A 17,095-nucleotide genomic window follows, 5' to 3' on the forward strand; every position below is an offset into this window, starting at 1 on the left:
ATATATATATGGCTTGACACCATCCATACTTCCAGTGTACACTGGGGGTTTTGGAATACATCCCTCAGTGAGCTACTGTGCTCTGAGGCACCACCTTTGCTCTTTCTGAGGCTTTCACAAATGGTGACTATAAATCCACACTCTTATTTTAACAGTTAAACACATTTTCTGCTTTTTATATAACTGCAGAAAACAGCATTGCTAAATTTTGTGTCAATGCATAGCAAATATTCCCTTTCCTTCCAGTTATTAGTGAGATTTTCCTCACTTTCTTCAAACACTTCCTTCAACTTCGAGGTCCAAAATTGTTTGAAGTCTGCTCAGCACACTACTACTGCCCAACCATACTTTCCCCCACACTTTTCAAAGTAATTATAGGTGAAGAGCAAATACAAAGAATTAAGGTATTTTATATATATGTGCCAACTGTCCATGATGAGTGTAATGATTATGTACTGCAAACATGTAATAAAAAAGTAAATAAAAAATGATAGTGCCCTCTGCCCCCGTGCTTCAACATATATAGTATTAGCTAAAGTTCAATTTTTGTTTTAAAGTACTTCAGATTTTTGTTCTGTGTTTTTGGTGTTTTGTTTTCATTTGCCTTGTATCTTGCCTTTGTTTCCTGTCCTGTCCTTTTCTGATAGAGGTCTCACTGTGTTATCTAGGCCATGCTCAACTTATGATCCTCTTGCCTCAGCCTCCTGTTAGGGTTTGTATCTAGATATTCTCCCAAAGCCTCATGAACTTTTAGATGGAGCTTTTCCAAGACAGCTGAGTCTAGATTTTGTGAGCAATTTGTGGTTCAGTGCTAGGATTACAAGGGGTGGGATTAAGGGTGGGTCATTGATGAATCAGCTTACTAATTATATTTTCACCACCAGAACCCCAGCAATCTGGATAAGATAAAAGGGGCAGAAAGAGCCTTGTTTCTCTTTTTCCTTGTGTTTCTGCTGTCTTCTGCTGCCGTGAACCCTCTGCCATGTGCCACATTTCTTCAGAGCCAGTCAGTTATGGACTGAAACCTCTGAATACTGTGAGCTAAATAATCCTTTCCCCCTTTAAATTTGGGTGTTAGATATATCTCAGCAAAATAAAACAGCCTCCCAAGCAACTTGTACTACAGGTGAGTGGTACTACACCTGATTTGTTTTAAACTCTTTTTATTTTCTTTTGAAGAAGTTAATACACCAACAAAAGGAGTGGGGGGCCACTCCTTTTTACGTATTGTACAATGCCATGTAAATGAAAGTATTTTTTTATTTAAGGCGTGTTTCATTCACCACAATGTTTTTAGATGTATCCATATTGATACATTGTGTTCATATCTTTCCCTTTATTGCTGAGCATAGTGGTCTGCTTAGGGTTATCAGAACAAAATTTCAAAAACTTATTGACTTAAACAGTAGACATCTTTCTCACAGTTCAGGAGACTAGAAGTCCAAGACTATGTTGACATTTTCGTGGGTACGTATTAAATAACTTTTGACCAAATCCTAAAGAAAGTAAAAACTAGTTCTAAAATGTTTTCATATTTACGATGAACTGTTATGTTTTATTATAAAGTGGAAATTTACATATCTTATTATTACTAATGTAATAACCATACATCAGTTTTTTTTTAAAAGAAGTCAAGCACTGTTGAAGGTTTTTAGCAACAACAACCAAAAAAAATCAGTTCTCTTTCCCACTGATCTCCTACTTCTCTCTGTAGAGAAATTCTCAGCTTTTTGCATTTTTTACTACCTTATCATTTATCAGTTTCTGAAATAATCTACTAAGGTCCTGGTGCAATATGAGGACAGGGCTGGGGACATAGCTCAGTGGCATAAGTGTCTGCCATAGATAGATAGATAGATAGATAGATAGATAGATAGATAGATAGATAGATAGATAGATAAATAGATAGAGATACATGGACATAGCTATCTCTCATCTGTCTCTTATTGCCCCTCCAGCTGTTGCCTCCTATGCCAGCATAATCTCACATTTTGGCTAAAGCAGTTATATCTAAGTTACATTATTGTGGCTATGGAAATATTATTGGAATGTTGAGAAAAAAGACAACTGTAATCATCCTTTCTAATATAGCTCTTTATTTTCATGAATTTAATAATTGCCTCATTTCTTTATTTGACTGACTTGCTGTATTCCAGTTGTTAATTAATTCCATATGTTCCAAAAGTCTTTTCCACATTCCCATGAAAAATGCTGCTCATATGCTGAAATACAGCAGTTATTTTTTATTTCCTGAAAACCTTCACACTTCTATTCAACTTTGAAATGGTCATTTTCTAGGCCCACTGAGCAGTTGAGACCTCTTAAATGCCAAATAGAGATACCCTTTCATTACTCATGTAGTAATCCCACAACATCTATGTTGGATCCTCCTTTTTGCTGAGTCATTTATCTTCCTTTGTCTTGATTTAACCTTTTTTTTTTTTTTTTTTTTTTGGAATAAAGTCTTTGTTATCTGTGGAAATGAAGTAGATCTTTTCTAATTTTATGTACTGAAAATTGTTTCAGTCCTATTCTCATGTTTGACTAATAGTTTTGCTAGGCATAAAAGTCTAGTTTACCAATAAACTTTGCTCTTAATTTTGAAAGCATCGGGCTGGTAAGATAGCTCAGCAGACTAAAGTGCCTGCTAAGGAAAGAGCAGGGACTGGGGTTCGATCCCTGTCACCTCATGCTGCACCAACCCCATCCCCAGAGTGGGCTAAGCCTGCCAGAGTCAGGGCACAGTGGTGCATGCCTGTAATCCCAGCACTGGGAAACTGAAAGCAGGATGACCACTATGAGTCCAAGCTGCATAGTGAGACCCTGCAACAACCAAATACATTTTTTTTAAAAAGCGTCATTCCACCAAGCTCTACCATCTTTTATTCATCCCGAGAGGTCTTGACACCATTATTATTTCTGTATGTGTTATTATTTTTAATCTCTTTTATTTCTTCATTTAGTATAGAGTCTAGCTATGCAGTTCAGACTCATAGTGATCCTCCTGTCTCAGCAGCTGGGATTACAGGCATGCACCACCATGTCCAGTTTCAGTGGCCTGTACAGCACGCCCAGGGTTCCAGGGTGGCATGACATGTGGTACTGAGGATTTTACCTGGGTCCTCGAGCTTGCCAGTCAGGCACTTAGACCACCATGCAATCTCCCCAGCCTATGTGTGTTGGTTTTCTTTTTGGAAGGTTAACAATTTTGTTTATGATTTTCTTAAATTTCACATTGATGTTCCTTGATGCAATATTTTTCTTATTCATTGTATTCTATAGCTAATAGGCTTTAACAGGGTCTGAAGTTCCAGAAAGTTTCCGTCCTTTTCTAGGTTCATTTCTTTTTTTTTTTTTTAATTTTATTTATTTATTCATTTAGTGTGTGTGTGTGTGTGTGTGTGTGTGTGTGGCCAGCTCAGCCCACCTGGGGGCGGGGCTGGCTGGCATGTGGTGCTGGGGATTGAACCGTGGTTCCTGTGCTTTGCCAAGCTTGTTCCAAGTAGGTGCTTTTAGACCACTGAGCCATCTCTCCAGCCCCTAGGTTCATTTCTTTGGTCACTGTCTTAGTCATTTTTAGGACAAAATGGACAACATACCCAACCTGCACAATTTAAGAGAGAGATTTATTCAAGCTCACAATTTTTAGAGGAATCAGTCCATAGTTGGCTGATCAAGACAAAAGGGACTAGTGTAAGCCTCTCACAGAGGAAAGCTGCTCACAACACAGTGGCCAGGAAACAAGGAGAGAAAAGAAGAAGATGGAGAGGGAGCTGTATTCTTCCAGATCACACTTCCAGTGACTGACATCCAATCAGGCTCCACCTGCTAATAGCACATTCAGCTAAGCTGTTATGGGAGTGTAACAGCCCCTTCATCCAATCACCTTCCAAAAAGTCCACCTCTGAACAACTGAGCCTTTTGGGGAACAATCTAAACCGTAGCATTTCATCCCTTACCCCAAAAAGACTCATGTCCATGTCTTTATGGAAAATGTATTTAATCTATCTTTAATGGTGACCAAAGTTTAACAGTATCACTGCCAGCCAGCCTGTGTTTAAAGTCCTCTGAGACTCAAGGCAAACACCTAGACCCTGTAAAACTCAGACAAGAAAGTTAAATACTTACAACACAAAATAGCATGGGGTGAACATTCCCATTCCAAAAGGGAAAAACAGAAATATAGGAATCAAATCAAAACAAGACTGAAACTCAGTGGGGCAAACTCATAGTGATCCTCCTGTCTCAGCAGCTGGGATTACAGGCATAAATCTTATATTTCTGTGTCCTGAACCTGGGTAAATTGTGGTAACATGTGAACTCCAAAGGTTTTGGATCTCCATGCTTCTTTGTTATTGCTAGTTGCAACCCTAATGTTTTCTTTCTTGTGGTAGCTCTGTTTATTGCCTGAAGATTTTTCTCTACAAATGATGCATATTCCCATCATCTTCAACTTCCTGGGTCTTCAATGGGCTTTTGGCTTCAGTCCCACAGGTTCATGCCCTGCCCTCTCAGGTGCATGCTACCTGGCCTCCCCAGAATTCTGAAATCTGGGTAGAAGCCTTCCGGACCCCACAACTCTTGAATTCTCAATGCTTGTAAATACAGCACCCTGTGTATGACACTAAGGTTCCTTGGAAGTTCAAGAAGCCTTCTTTGTATCAATGGCTGCAGATTTCTGAGTGCCTGAGTGGCTGAACTTCAAAAGAATCTCTCTTAGTTGAGCCTAAATGAATGGTGTTCCCTGGAACTGTCTTCTCAAAGCAAAGTCTTTCACTTTTCTTACCTTTGAGCCTGTAATGAGTGATTTCTGAGATGTCCTCAGAGCACTTTGCTACTATCCCAGTGTAAAGTACTTGGCTTCTTTTTAATGCTATTTTTTTAGTAGTCATGCTTCCCTTTGCCCAATTTTGCAGGTACTTTTCTTCTGGCAAGACTCCAAACCTTTCAAGTGGCCTTTGTGCTTCTGATTCTCACTGTACATCTGGCGGAAGTAGCCAAAAGTGCCAATACCACAGACTGAGGCTACCTTGGTTTTTTCTCCACCAGATTCATTAGTCTGACACTTTAATCTCTGGCAGAGTCTTGACATAGGCAATAATGTAAACAAACATTCTGCTGGAGGATAACACATGTAGCTTGAAGTCTAACTATCAATGATGTCCTTGTTCCCAACTGAAACTCTTGGTCCTGGCCTTTACATGTCCATCTCTGTTAGCATTCTCATATTGTGAGCTCCAACCAGAATCTCCCATCAACTTGGCTTACAGCATTCTAATGCTTCCCTTGCCACCATCTCCAAGCATTTCCAAACCTCTTCTACAAGTCAATTACAAAGGCTTCTGAACCACATGGTGATGAATAGTCACAGAAACAGCCACACTTTAGGCACTGAAATCTGTCTTGGTCACTTCCTTTCAAGAGACAAAACACTCTATACCCACAACTTAAAGAAGAGGCTTATTTTGCTCAGGGCAAAATAAATCCTTCTAGAGGATTCAGTCTGTAGTTAGCTGACACCAAAGCAGGCTCTGGTGGAAGAAAACCGTACATGTTGTGGTGGCCAAGAAGCAGAGAGAGAGAGAAGGAAAAAGCCAAGTAGGGATATATACCTTTTGTCTTTGTTCCTTTTTTCTTACTGAGACAAAATACCTAACACTCACAAGTGAAGCAACAAAAGCTTAGCTTATTATTAACTTATTATTTGGATTATAGTTTGTAGAGGTTTCAGTGCATAGCTGTCTAGCTACAAGGCAAGGTGGTATGACAGAGAGAAATTGTAAAAGAGAAAGAACCCATGAAAAACCATGGCAGGCAGAAGGTAGCTGGCAGCAAAGTAGCAACTAGCAAAAAGAGAAGCTTTTTTCTATTCCTTCAATCATATCCAGGTTACCTTTCCCCTTAGATGAGTAGCGCTCACACCCTTGGGCCCAGCCTTGCAGCATGGATCAGTCCCAGTGTCACACACTGTAGATCCAGCCACCTGTGAAAAACCCCACCGATGACCACATGGGGCTTTAAGGGGAACATCCTGACATAGCCCATAATGTCTTTCAAGGTCACATCTCCAATGCCCCACTTATAACCAGCCCCTACTTCCTAACAGCATATTCAGCTGTCAGTTTCGGTGGATAAACACATTTCCACCAGCTTGTGCCCACCACTGGTACATATGTGACTGTCCCATCAGGTGGCATAGGATAGTCATGCATATATCACTGGTGGTACAAGCATTCTGATGGACAGCCACGCATGGGCAGCCTCAACATGAGTGTGTTTGTGCACTGAATAGTATCCTCATGGTCCATGCTGTGATCCCATGGGCTTTGGGGGGAATATTTTATACCTGAAGTATGACAGTCGCTCCATCCATCCTGTTTTATATAACCTCTTTTTTCAATAATACCTTTTATTGGAATATTATATCTTATTAGTATTCTCTGATTTTCTCACCATTTTCATATTTCCACTTTTCATTTCTTTTTGGGAGCTACAAGTCTTCCTCTCATATGTGTTTATTTAAACTTTCTTGTTTGGTGTTTTCTGACTATTCTTTTTTTTGCACATTATTCTTGTTTTATAGTTCCAAAATATTATCTCTATGGGAGCATCAATTGTAATTTTTTTAAATTCTTTCTTCTGAGTTACTTTTACTTCTTGTTTTGTTTAATTTCATTGGAGAATTTTATAGCTATGATTAGCTTAAGCTATCTGTAGGTATTTAAGAGAAATTCTTAAATGTAAATGTGTGGAGCTTATTTATTCCTGTACTCATGGTTGGGTGTTGAGGTGCCAAGGTGGACTTTCACTAAGGGGCCCCCAGATGTCACTTCCTTTTAGCATTTGTGTTAGGTCATTCCATCTGTCCAGATGTGACCAGTAGTCTCTTGCCCTGCAATATGTAAGAGTGGAATACAAGCAGAAAATGAAGGTAACCCTCAACCTCTGTGCTTTTTCCCTGTGCTAAACTTCTTGGTCTGCTTAATCTCTCCAGAAAAATAACATCCAAGTGTGCTGCCAGAAAGGAAGCAGTAGAGAAATGATTGCTTAGTTGTCAGAGTAGGAGATTTCAAGAATGGGTGCAAGGTGGGGACTTTACTTTCAACTCATCCCTTTCTTTTCAAGCTTTCATTCTGTGTAATATTTTGTGCCTCTAATGCTGGAACTTTTCAGAAACCAACATCAGACAAACTCACTTATTGTTAGCTTCTACCTCTTCAGAAACCCATTGGTCCCTATGGGTTTATACCTTTTCAGTGCTTCTTAATAACGTTTTAGTGGCATTTTGAGGTTGACTTCATGTTTAATCAGGAAAATCATTCTTAAAGGATGTAAGAACATGCCTCGATCGCTTCACTAAAAAGTTAGTTTTTTATGTTTTGGGAGTATGTAATATTTCAGATTACACATTTAAGATTACTATAAAGAAATGACATTATTTACCACTGTCAAAGCTGTATCCTACGGAAATTAATTTGTAGAAATGTTCAGTGACCGGGCATCTGATGCATCTCTTCTCCCTTTTTCTTTGAGGGAAAACATTAACACTCATAAGGCAACTGGCTAAATTTAGAAAATTTTAATAACTTAGATTTTGTTTTCTCCAAAACTCCATCTCACCTCTATGGAAATTGACCCTATAAATAAGAGTTCTTTAATACCCTACTGTAACCAACTAAAGTAACTGCTCTCAGAAAACAAATATTAAATACCATTTTCTCTAGGATGACCTAAGAATTTAAACATAACATTTAAATCTGATGTAGTATCTTCACTAAAGCAGTTGTTCAAGCATGTTTCTTTTTTACTATGCATAATTCAGAATTGTGCTTCTATTTCTTTCTTCCAGAACTAAGGAATCCTTGCATATCTCTAAAACTGAGCTCATTTTTAGATTTAAGTTATGTTTGAACTAGTCAGCTTTGTAAACCTAGCATAAATGCAGCCAGCACTTTTAACATACTCCTAGAAAATACCTCCATTTGCTAAATAAGGAAGTGTTAACAGATTTTTAATACTGCTTCCTAAAAATCGTTATGCTGAGATGTTTCATGTGCCTTTGGCTGGCCAGATAGTTCAGCGGATGAAAAGCTCCTGCTTAGGCAGACACTGGGATTGGGTTTGATCCCCAGCCTGCTGTGTCAGCCCACACCCCCAGAGATTGAGACTGGGTGTGGTGGCACGCACCTATTATCTCAGCCCTTGGGAAACTGAAAACAGGAGGATCACTACGAGTTCCATTTGTGTAGTGAGACCTTGTACTAAATATATATTTTTTTTAGCAATGCATGTGCCTTAATCATATCCTTAGGAACATGAGCTTATTGCTGGCCTGCTCTGTAATTGGACTTTTCTGACCATTTGGACATATTAGTGGCCTTGGGCTCCTTTCTTACTGGCATGTACCGACATGCATCTACATTCATAAGACATCTAAATAAGAAAGGTAATGAATGATATCTTTCTTTTCTTTAGCCATGGTACAATTGCTTTTTGCAAGTTTTTTTATATAACTTAAAATTTAAGCCAGACTTGATTGTACTTGTCTGTAATTCCATAACTGTGGAGGCTGAGGCAGGAGGATCGCCATGAGTTTGAGGCCAGCCAGACTACATAAACAAATTTAAGGCCAGGCTGAACTACATAGCAAGACCCTGCTTCAAAAAAAAAATAAAAAAATAAAAATGAAAGATGAAATTTAAGATTCCCTTGTGTTTTTTTAATTATAAACCTTTTCAAAAATATATTTTATTTTTATTACTGGAGATCAAACTCAGGACCTTGCATTTACTAGGCAGGTGCTTATGCCACTGCGCTGTCTCCCTGGCCCCCAATTTTAAACCTTTGAATCTACTTTTCCTCTGACTAAAACTGAGTATAGAAATTGCTGATCCTTGGGACAGTGTCTTGAAGAAATTATGTTGCAGTTTACCTCTGTCTGGCTTGAGACCATAGGCATTATTAACCCATGGGCTGTCTGTGTTCTTTCATAGAACGATTCATCTGTGGCCATTTTAAACAGAGCCAGTGAAGATAGGATTGCTTTAGTTAGTAGATCACCAGCCTACACTCATTGGAATGGAAACTTAAGCAAGGGAAAACTCAGAGTAACTTGTACTTACCATTTATATGTTATTTGGCAGTGTTGTTTGAAAATGTTGCATAAAAGATCCAGCACAGGAAGCATTTTCTGTGCTTATTCCTGCTTATGATTAATAAATACAGAATCCAAGGCATTCTACTTTATAAATCAAGGTCTTAGTCCAGATTTCCTGTTTTTGTACCTTAAAAAGTAAAACTTGGGATAAAAATAGTACTAAACTGTGTAGATTATTCCAGAGTCATGGTAACAAGAAACAAAATAAATTACTCTGGATGCTATAGTAGAGACTGTTATCAGACCATCAGACATTGATTTTGTCATCGCTAATATAAAAACTCATTTGGTATAGCTAGTTTCACAAAAGCATAAAAATGTTGAAAAGAGGATAGGAATGGATAATGCAAAATAATAAGCCAGTGAGTTGGAAATGTAGGCTCTCACACAAGCAGCTTATGGAAAACCGTAGTCATTCTAGGCAGACTCTCTGCCACATCGTAATTTTAATTACGTCTATTTCTGCCTGTGTTTTATAGACTGGACACAGTCTCTTTAATACTCCATACACATCAAACACATGCATACACTCACTCACACATGTTGATCTTTGTTCAAGGACTTTCCAGTCTTAGTTTATCTGCACTTTCTGGCTTTCTCCAGTTCTCTCAGCTCAACTCCTAAATAATAAGCTCCACTGGGTGATCCAGCATCTCAGGCTGTAGATTACCAAGGTATTGTGAGGAATGCAGAAAATACTTGAAAATTCTTACTACTTTTTGACAGTTCATACATAACAAGATGAAAGCTTTCTCATTTGGGTTTCTTTATAGCCTAAAGAATGTTTCTTGATACAACCAAAGGAAACAAAAGAAGGTGCCACCAAGACCAGGAAGTGGAAAAAGGTAATAATTAATAATTTCTAACAATTGTATGGTCCTGTATGATATAGTTTCTGTCACATTTTTATACATCGTACCTTGATGAAGTATTATAAATCCCTACTTGATAGATTCAGTGACTTTCCCAAAGTCACAGAATCTGAGGCATTCTACTTTATAAATCAAGGTCTTTGTCCAGATTCTAAGATTCAGTGACTTTCCCAAAGTCACTAGTAATAAGATTTCTTGTGGGACTACAAATAAATTCTTATAACTCCTAGTAGAGTCTTGTGGAACACCATAAATCTTTGTTACCCATCCTGTGTTTTCCTTGTGGTTGGATGACAGACCTGGGTTTCCAATTCTAGAAGTTCAGAGTTGTTCTCCATTATGACCAGTCTGGATCTGCCCCAGAAAATAATTTAACAACCTTCTTTTCCTACACTTTCCTATTTTTTGAGACCTTGTATCTTAAAATATTAATAAAAATAAAATGATAAGCACATAGAAGTGATGTAAGGCATTTTTGCATATAATTTGGAATCATGATTTTCAACGAAACACCTCTTCTATTTTAATATTTGCCTCTAAGTATAGAGCAGACTCTTACTCCTACACAAACTTTTTATGGCACAGTCCTAGAGAGTAAGGTTAGCTTTCACCTTCCACCACACTTGTGAAAACAGCAGTGTAATTCTCTGTCTGCCAAGAAAGTTCTACTGCTGAAGTCAGCAGAGGAAATATGATTGGGATTAGAGGAAAGAGAATGAACTCAAACCGGTTACTTAGCAGCAAGCTTTTAGAAAACCAAGAATGTGTGCATATGTTTTCTTTGCTCACAAATGGTCAAAAAGGAAGACAGGAGGTTCCAAATTGGTTGAAAATTGGCAAGTCCTTTGAGAAGTGACTTTAATATCTCTTTGATAATTCATATACTAATGGCCTTCGGGAGTATTAAATTCTGGTGGCTCAAGGTCAGAATTATAGCTAGATAGGTTAGTTTGGCTGAGGTCATGCTAAAATATTGCCCACTGATGACATAGTTTTAAAAGTTAATTCCTTTGACAGGACCTTGACCATTCTTGGCAGCAGTGCAGAAATAAGGATATGGCAAGAGGGAAAAGAGCTGGGAGTGGAGGTAGGGCTCCTTCTGGATCTTTGGTGAAATTTAGGAAAATGAGAAGGGAAGTTTATGACAAAAATGAAATGAATGCTTCTGCGTTCACAGTATATTGGAGGCGTTAAATGAAAACATTATATGAATAAGATCAAATCACGACAGGTATTTGAAAGTATTTCCTCTAATATCTGCTCTACTTTCCATAGGGCCACTTTAAGATTGTTAGCCTCTTAAGACTTGAGAATCAGGAGTGTAAAGGCTACAGGGATATAATGCTGTGTTCATATTACTTCTGCAAGCTTAATTCTAATGCTATAAATCCAAATTGAGACTCAGCACCTCAAACTTCAGATAGGCAAGAAATTCTCAAAATGCTGCTCTTTTAAAAATATAGATCATTTAAAACCAAAGAGAGCCAGATGTAGTAGCCCATACTTCTACTCCTGGAAGGTGACAAATTTGAGGCCAGGTAGGCGGTTTAGTGAAGCTCTGTCTAAAAATAAAAAGGGGTGGGGAGGTAAACTGAGTAGCTTAATGCTAGAGGGTCCCAGAGGTACTTCCCACTACCACCCAAACGGGGGGTGGGGGGAGTAGTTCCCATAGCACCAAGATTCATTCGCTTTTATTGAAAAATATTATATAGTCTCCTGCAAAATTCAGTTCTTCCAGAAGTCATATACCAAGAGTTATAAGAAACCTTCACATTTACACTCAGCTATCACCAAAAGCTACAGTTTTAAATGCCAGAAGAATGATAAGCCAAATGTCATTCTAATACCTATCTTTCTATTGGTTTTTCCCTCTCATCATAGAAGAAAATCACTGATGTTCTTGCAAAATCAGAGCCAAAACCAGGGACACCTGAAGATCTACAGATGCTGATGAATAACTATTATAGCAGCAATCGCTCAGTGATTGAATTAGAAGAACTGAATCTACCAGGTACAGCCAGGCTTGAATTTTTCTAAGAATGAAAATCAAAACAGCCCATTTCTTCTTTGCTGTAGGTTATGGTTAAGTATTTTAACCAGTAAATGAATGTACTTCCCACATGCAAATACTCTTTCCTCAACCTAATGGTTTTAACAGTTGATTTCCTAATTAAAATGGCAAATAATATTTGTTGAATAGTGAGTTGTTATTGTATTTTTTGTATTTAAAAGATAAATTGTTGCATATGTATGCTTTGCAGACTCTTCGGGGAATAAGGTTTCCTAAGAAAGGTAGAAATTAAATTAAAATAAAGATAAAGCACACCTTCAAAAGTAAAGAAATGAAGGGCCAGCCTGATAGCTCAGCAGACTAAAGCCCCTGCTTAGGCAGAGTGCAGTGGCCAGGGTTTGATCCCCAGAGTGCTGTGCCAGCCCCACCCAGGAGGTTAGCGGAGATGGCGATTGAGACTAGGCGTGGTGGTGCACACCTGTAATCCCAGCACTTGGGAAGCTGAAAACAGGAGAATCACTACAAGTCTGATCTATGTAGTGAGACCCTGTAGACCCTGTCCTAAATACAGGAGAAAAAACAAAAAAAGTATAGAAATGAAACTTTGGTTGACTATAACTTTGCCATAATCAGCACCTTAACAGGAATTTCCTAGTCATGGCATTTTTTAGGGTAGTATTTGGGTTATAGCTCAAACTTTTTCAAGCAACTATCTAAATATAAGACCAAAATGCTCTGTATGTAGCAAGGTTTTTGCTAATCCAGGTCATTCTTTAAGTCTATTATAGTTTCATATCTGCTGCCTTAGAATATTCATAATTAAAAGTTGCAGCAAAATTAAAATAACAATTAATGTTAAAATTGCAATATAGCTGGGCTTGGTGGCACACAACTGTAATCCCAGCATACAGGAAGCTAAGGAAGGAGGATCACTACAAGCTAGAGGCCAGCCTGGAGTACACAGAGAGTCCCAGACCAGCCTGGACTGCATTGCAGGACCGTGTCTTAGAGAAGACAGAGATGGAGACAGAGAGACAGAGAAAACAAGCAAGCTGTTGTATTCTGTAATTCTTTCAAGGATTCAATAAAATAGATGTGATCATAAAAGCAAACCCTGGTTAGAGTACTCATACTTAGATGAGCTATTTATAAATACTAGGGATAATTGACTCTATTTTTAGAAATAGAGGTTGCTTGGTTTCCTTTTTCCATTACAAGTGTATGCCATATAGAAGCTTGAGAAGCTGCAAAACAGTCTGCTCCCTGAATTTTTGTAATTCTTTTGTGATATCCTTTGAGTAAAATTGCACATTGAGATTAGAGACATGAGTAACTCCTTTGTTTACTTTCCAAGAAAATTGCCTCTGGGGACCTGAGGAGTGCTTTGGTACAGGAGCAAGATATGTGGGGTTTTAGGCACACTGAGCCCAGATGGCTCCAGTGCAGTTAGAAGCCACTCTGCTCAGCACGCAGCTCCTCCAGTGTCCTGATGATTGAGGTACAGGAGCCAAGTGCTACAACCAACCTGCTTCTCAAGATCTAGCCAATTTAGTTCTTACTGAGTTGGGTCAGTTTTGTACTGGAAGGGTCAATTTTCCATTCTTAGTCTCTATTAGAGCATACTTGGACTTCAAAAAGGTTTATGAGTTAAGAGGACCACTGCTATTATGTAATCCCTGGAACATCGTAAACAGTGATTTTTCCAGAATTGTTGAGTGCTAAAGGTAAAAAGAAACTTTCAGGCAGTCTTCTAAGCTCCAGAGTGAGTTTGCTATTGTTTTATTAGAGTTGAGTAACAGATAAGAATGTATAATCATGAATTTGTTTAGAGAGGAAGAAAAGTGTGTTAGAAATTTAAGCTTTCATTTATAGTAGCGATATTGGGTGATCCTGAGACACAGTAAACTAAAGAATCATTAGAAGCTTGCAGAGAAAGAGCCCTTGTTACTATGCTGATGAACCAAGGAAAGAAAGGAAGACCATGCTAGATGAGAAGGGGCCTAAGCATTAGGGAGATATAAATAATAAAATATAATTCTTATTCAGTTTTTCAGGTGTCAAACTATGTGTCTGTAAGGCAGTAACATGTCTTCAGTTAATACTGTGCACGACACATTGTTAATCTCATACACATGGGCATTTAATAGGGTTTTGAGACAAGCATTACAGGAGCTAATTAGCCTCTGCTGTCTCCTGACATTGCAGAGTTGTTCAGAACAATGATTTTAAATGCTTCTAGGCAATTTTCTTTAAAAGCAGCCTATGTGGACCCTCAAGGGATTCTGAGTGACTTTGCCATGAAGAGTGTATCCTCAGAATCTGATCTTTTATGAAAAAAAACTAGCGAAGTGAGTCTGATTAATAAAAGCTTAGGGAATTATAGTTTTAAAGATCACCAAAAGCTTCACATCAGCATAAGGTTCAATTTTGAAACTGTTCACATCATGTGACTTACATGTGCTAGGTCACAGTATAAATTTGATTTAGTAATAGTTCATTCCCTTCTAGTTTGAGAAAGAGGTTGATAACCCTGATGTTGATTTTTTTATACATCAGGTACATTGCCTAATTGATAGTAGTGATTGTCTTTGGTTGACAAGGACCCTATTTTATTTTAATGTGTTGTCTTCAATGTAAGGTTGTAAAGTATTATATTTTGATATATTATTCTCACTTTTCCCAAATTTTCCTTTCCTTTTAGACATTTGTTCTAATATGTTGCTATACCTTTTAAAATAGGTGTATATGATTATAAAATGTCATGTTTCTGTATGTACATTTTAAATTTTAACTGAATGACCTTGTGTTTATCTTTATTGTCTTTGTTCCTTCATATGTTTTTCACATATACCTGTGGACTTTTTATGTACATTTAATTCATTGCTTCTAAATGCTCCATAGTATCCCACTGCTTTCATCTACCATGTATTACTCATCCATTTTCTCATGAATGGACCCTTAATTTGTCTCTTATGTGTTAGCATCACAAATATTCTCAAAATGAATATCCTTGTGTTGTCCTTCTACAGGCCACACAAGAATTTATTTCCATTATTTGCCCAGAAAGGGAATTTCTGTTATTTATGCTGGCATCCTTAGGTATATAATTTTAATATTACTGCTTTCCAGAATAAGTATGTCAGTTTACGTTTCCAACTAAAGCTGACAAGCATTCATATCACCCTGCATTCTCAACACTTGATATTACACAATCTTTCTAATGCTTGCCATTCCCGTTCAGTGCTTTTGTGTCATACTCTTTGATGACTAATGGGTTTGAGAATCTCTTACAGATTTGTTGGCCACTTCACTTTGCTTTTGTAATACTGCCTATTCCATAGATTTGAAAGATAAAAAAAATAAAAAATGTTTCATCAGTCTGTTGAGTGATACAAAAATCTTCTCTTTCACTACCATAAGAGATTATGAGTATTAGACTCAGCTATTCCCCCTTCTAGGGGTCTTTCTCAAAATAATTAAAGACATCATATTACAGTGAGGCATACATTATCCTGCTTATAGCAACATAACTTAGTATAGTAAATCATGGAAGGAGCCAATATATCCTTCAACAGATGATTGAGTAAGGAAAGTGTGGTAGTTATACACAGTGGAGTACCGCTCTGCCTTAAAGAAGGATAATGTTGAGTCATTTGTAGGAAAATAGATGCACTTTGAGACATAATATTAAGTGAAACAAATCAGACACAGAAGGTCAAATGTTGCATGGTTTCTCTTATGAGAAACTCAAAATGTAAAGAGCAAAATAGAAGAGATAACAAGAAGTGGGAAGAAAGACCTTTTGCAAGTGGGAAGGGGACCAAGAAATAGAAAGAAGAGAGATGGAGGGGAAGGAAAGAGGATAAAAAAACTGAGATGTGTTATGTACATGTACCCACTCCCCACTAGGAATTTTTTTGTTTGTTTGTTTGTTTGTTTTTGTTTGGTTGGTTTTTTTTTTTTTTTTTTTTGTGGAACTGGGGATTAGAACTCAGGCACTTTCGCTTGCCAGGGAAGCACTTACTCCACTGAGCCATCTCCCTGGCCCAGGAATGTAATCTTTTGTACTGCAGCATATACCAATAAAGACTTTAAAAAGGGAAAAAAGAATAAGTAAATAAATAAACAGCAAAATAGAGAAAATAGGGAAATAATATCTTTTTTAAAAGGAAAGTGAACCAAGAAATGGAGGAAGGGAAGAGGAAAAGAAGAGAGGAATGAAGATGAGTGTTGTGAACATGTACTAACTCCCCATGAGGAATGTAATCATTATATACTATAAACATGTATGAATAAGAACATTCTAATTGAAAAATATTATAGCCAGCTTTGTGGAGAGCTAAAACTTTTATTTCTCTTTGACGCTGCTATCTTAAGCACTTTAAAAGGCATGAGTTTTACTAAGTTTGTGTAACTTGTAAAGAATGCATCATTTATATTAAACAGGTTGGACTGCATGTTTGTAAAATTTTATGCCAAACATGTTTTTCATATTTCTAGATTCCTGTTTCCTCAAGGCCAATGACTTGACTCACAGTTTTTCATCATACCTAAAAGAAAGTAAGTAAACTTTGATTTTTGTAAAAAAAAATTATTCAACAGGTTATTACTCCAAAAATAAGATTTGTCTCTTTTAAAAAGCCTCTATCTTAAGTGAATTTTAAGCAGAGAATTTTTTGGCTGCATCTCAATTATTAATTTTTAACCTATTTAAATTTATACTTGCTTTAGTCTAGAGGTAGAAACTTTAATTTTGATCTCATTTTTGTTTCATAATGCATTACAAGTATTGGTCTAGGAACACAGAGAATAATGCTGTAGTATCGTGTCACCCAAAAATTCATTGTTTCACCAAGGACAAGCCACTCAGTCATCCCCTTGACTTCATTGTTATGTGAAAGACAAGAAGTTGGACCATGATTACTATATATCAGCTGTGAGATCCTGAAACCATTCACATTGCCAGAACTCAAAAATCTTCCAAAATCAATCTAATTTGAACTTTTCAGTATTATCTGTAGTCAGAGGGGCTGGGGAGATGGCTCAGTAGAATAA

General features: G+C 37.5%; 1 protein-coding gene across 1 annotated transcript in view; it reads left to right on the forward strand.

Moving 5' to 3' along the window:
- Cmss1 (cms1 ribosomal small subunit homolog (yeast)) overlaps nucleotides 1-17,095 on the forward strand; it is a 427,095-nt gene that overhangs the window by 396,791 nt on the left and 13,209 nt on the right. Inside the window, exons 3-5 of the mRNA XM_004636582.3 lie at nucleotides 9,931-10,002; nucleotides 11,911-12,040; nucleotides 16,541-16,600. Of these exons, the coding sequence (XP_004636639.2) occupies nucleotides 9,931-10,002; nucleotides 11,911-12,040; nucleotides 16,541-16,600 (262 nt within the window). The remainder of the gene's footprint in view (nucleotides 1-9,930; nucleotides 10,003-11,910; nucleotides 12,041-16,540; nucleotides 16,601-17,095) is intronic.

This window comes from Octodon degus, unplaced genomic scaffold, assembly GCF_000260255.1.
Source record: "Octodon degus isolate 3935 unplaced genomic scaffold, OctDeg1.0 scaffold00081, whole genome shotgun sequence".
Taxonomy (NCBI): domain Eukaryota; kingdom Metazoa; phylum Chordata; class Mammalia; order Rodentia; family Octodontidae; genus Octodon; species Octodon degus.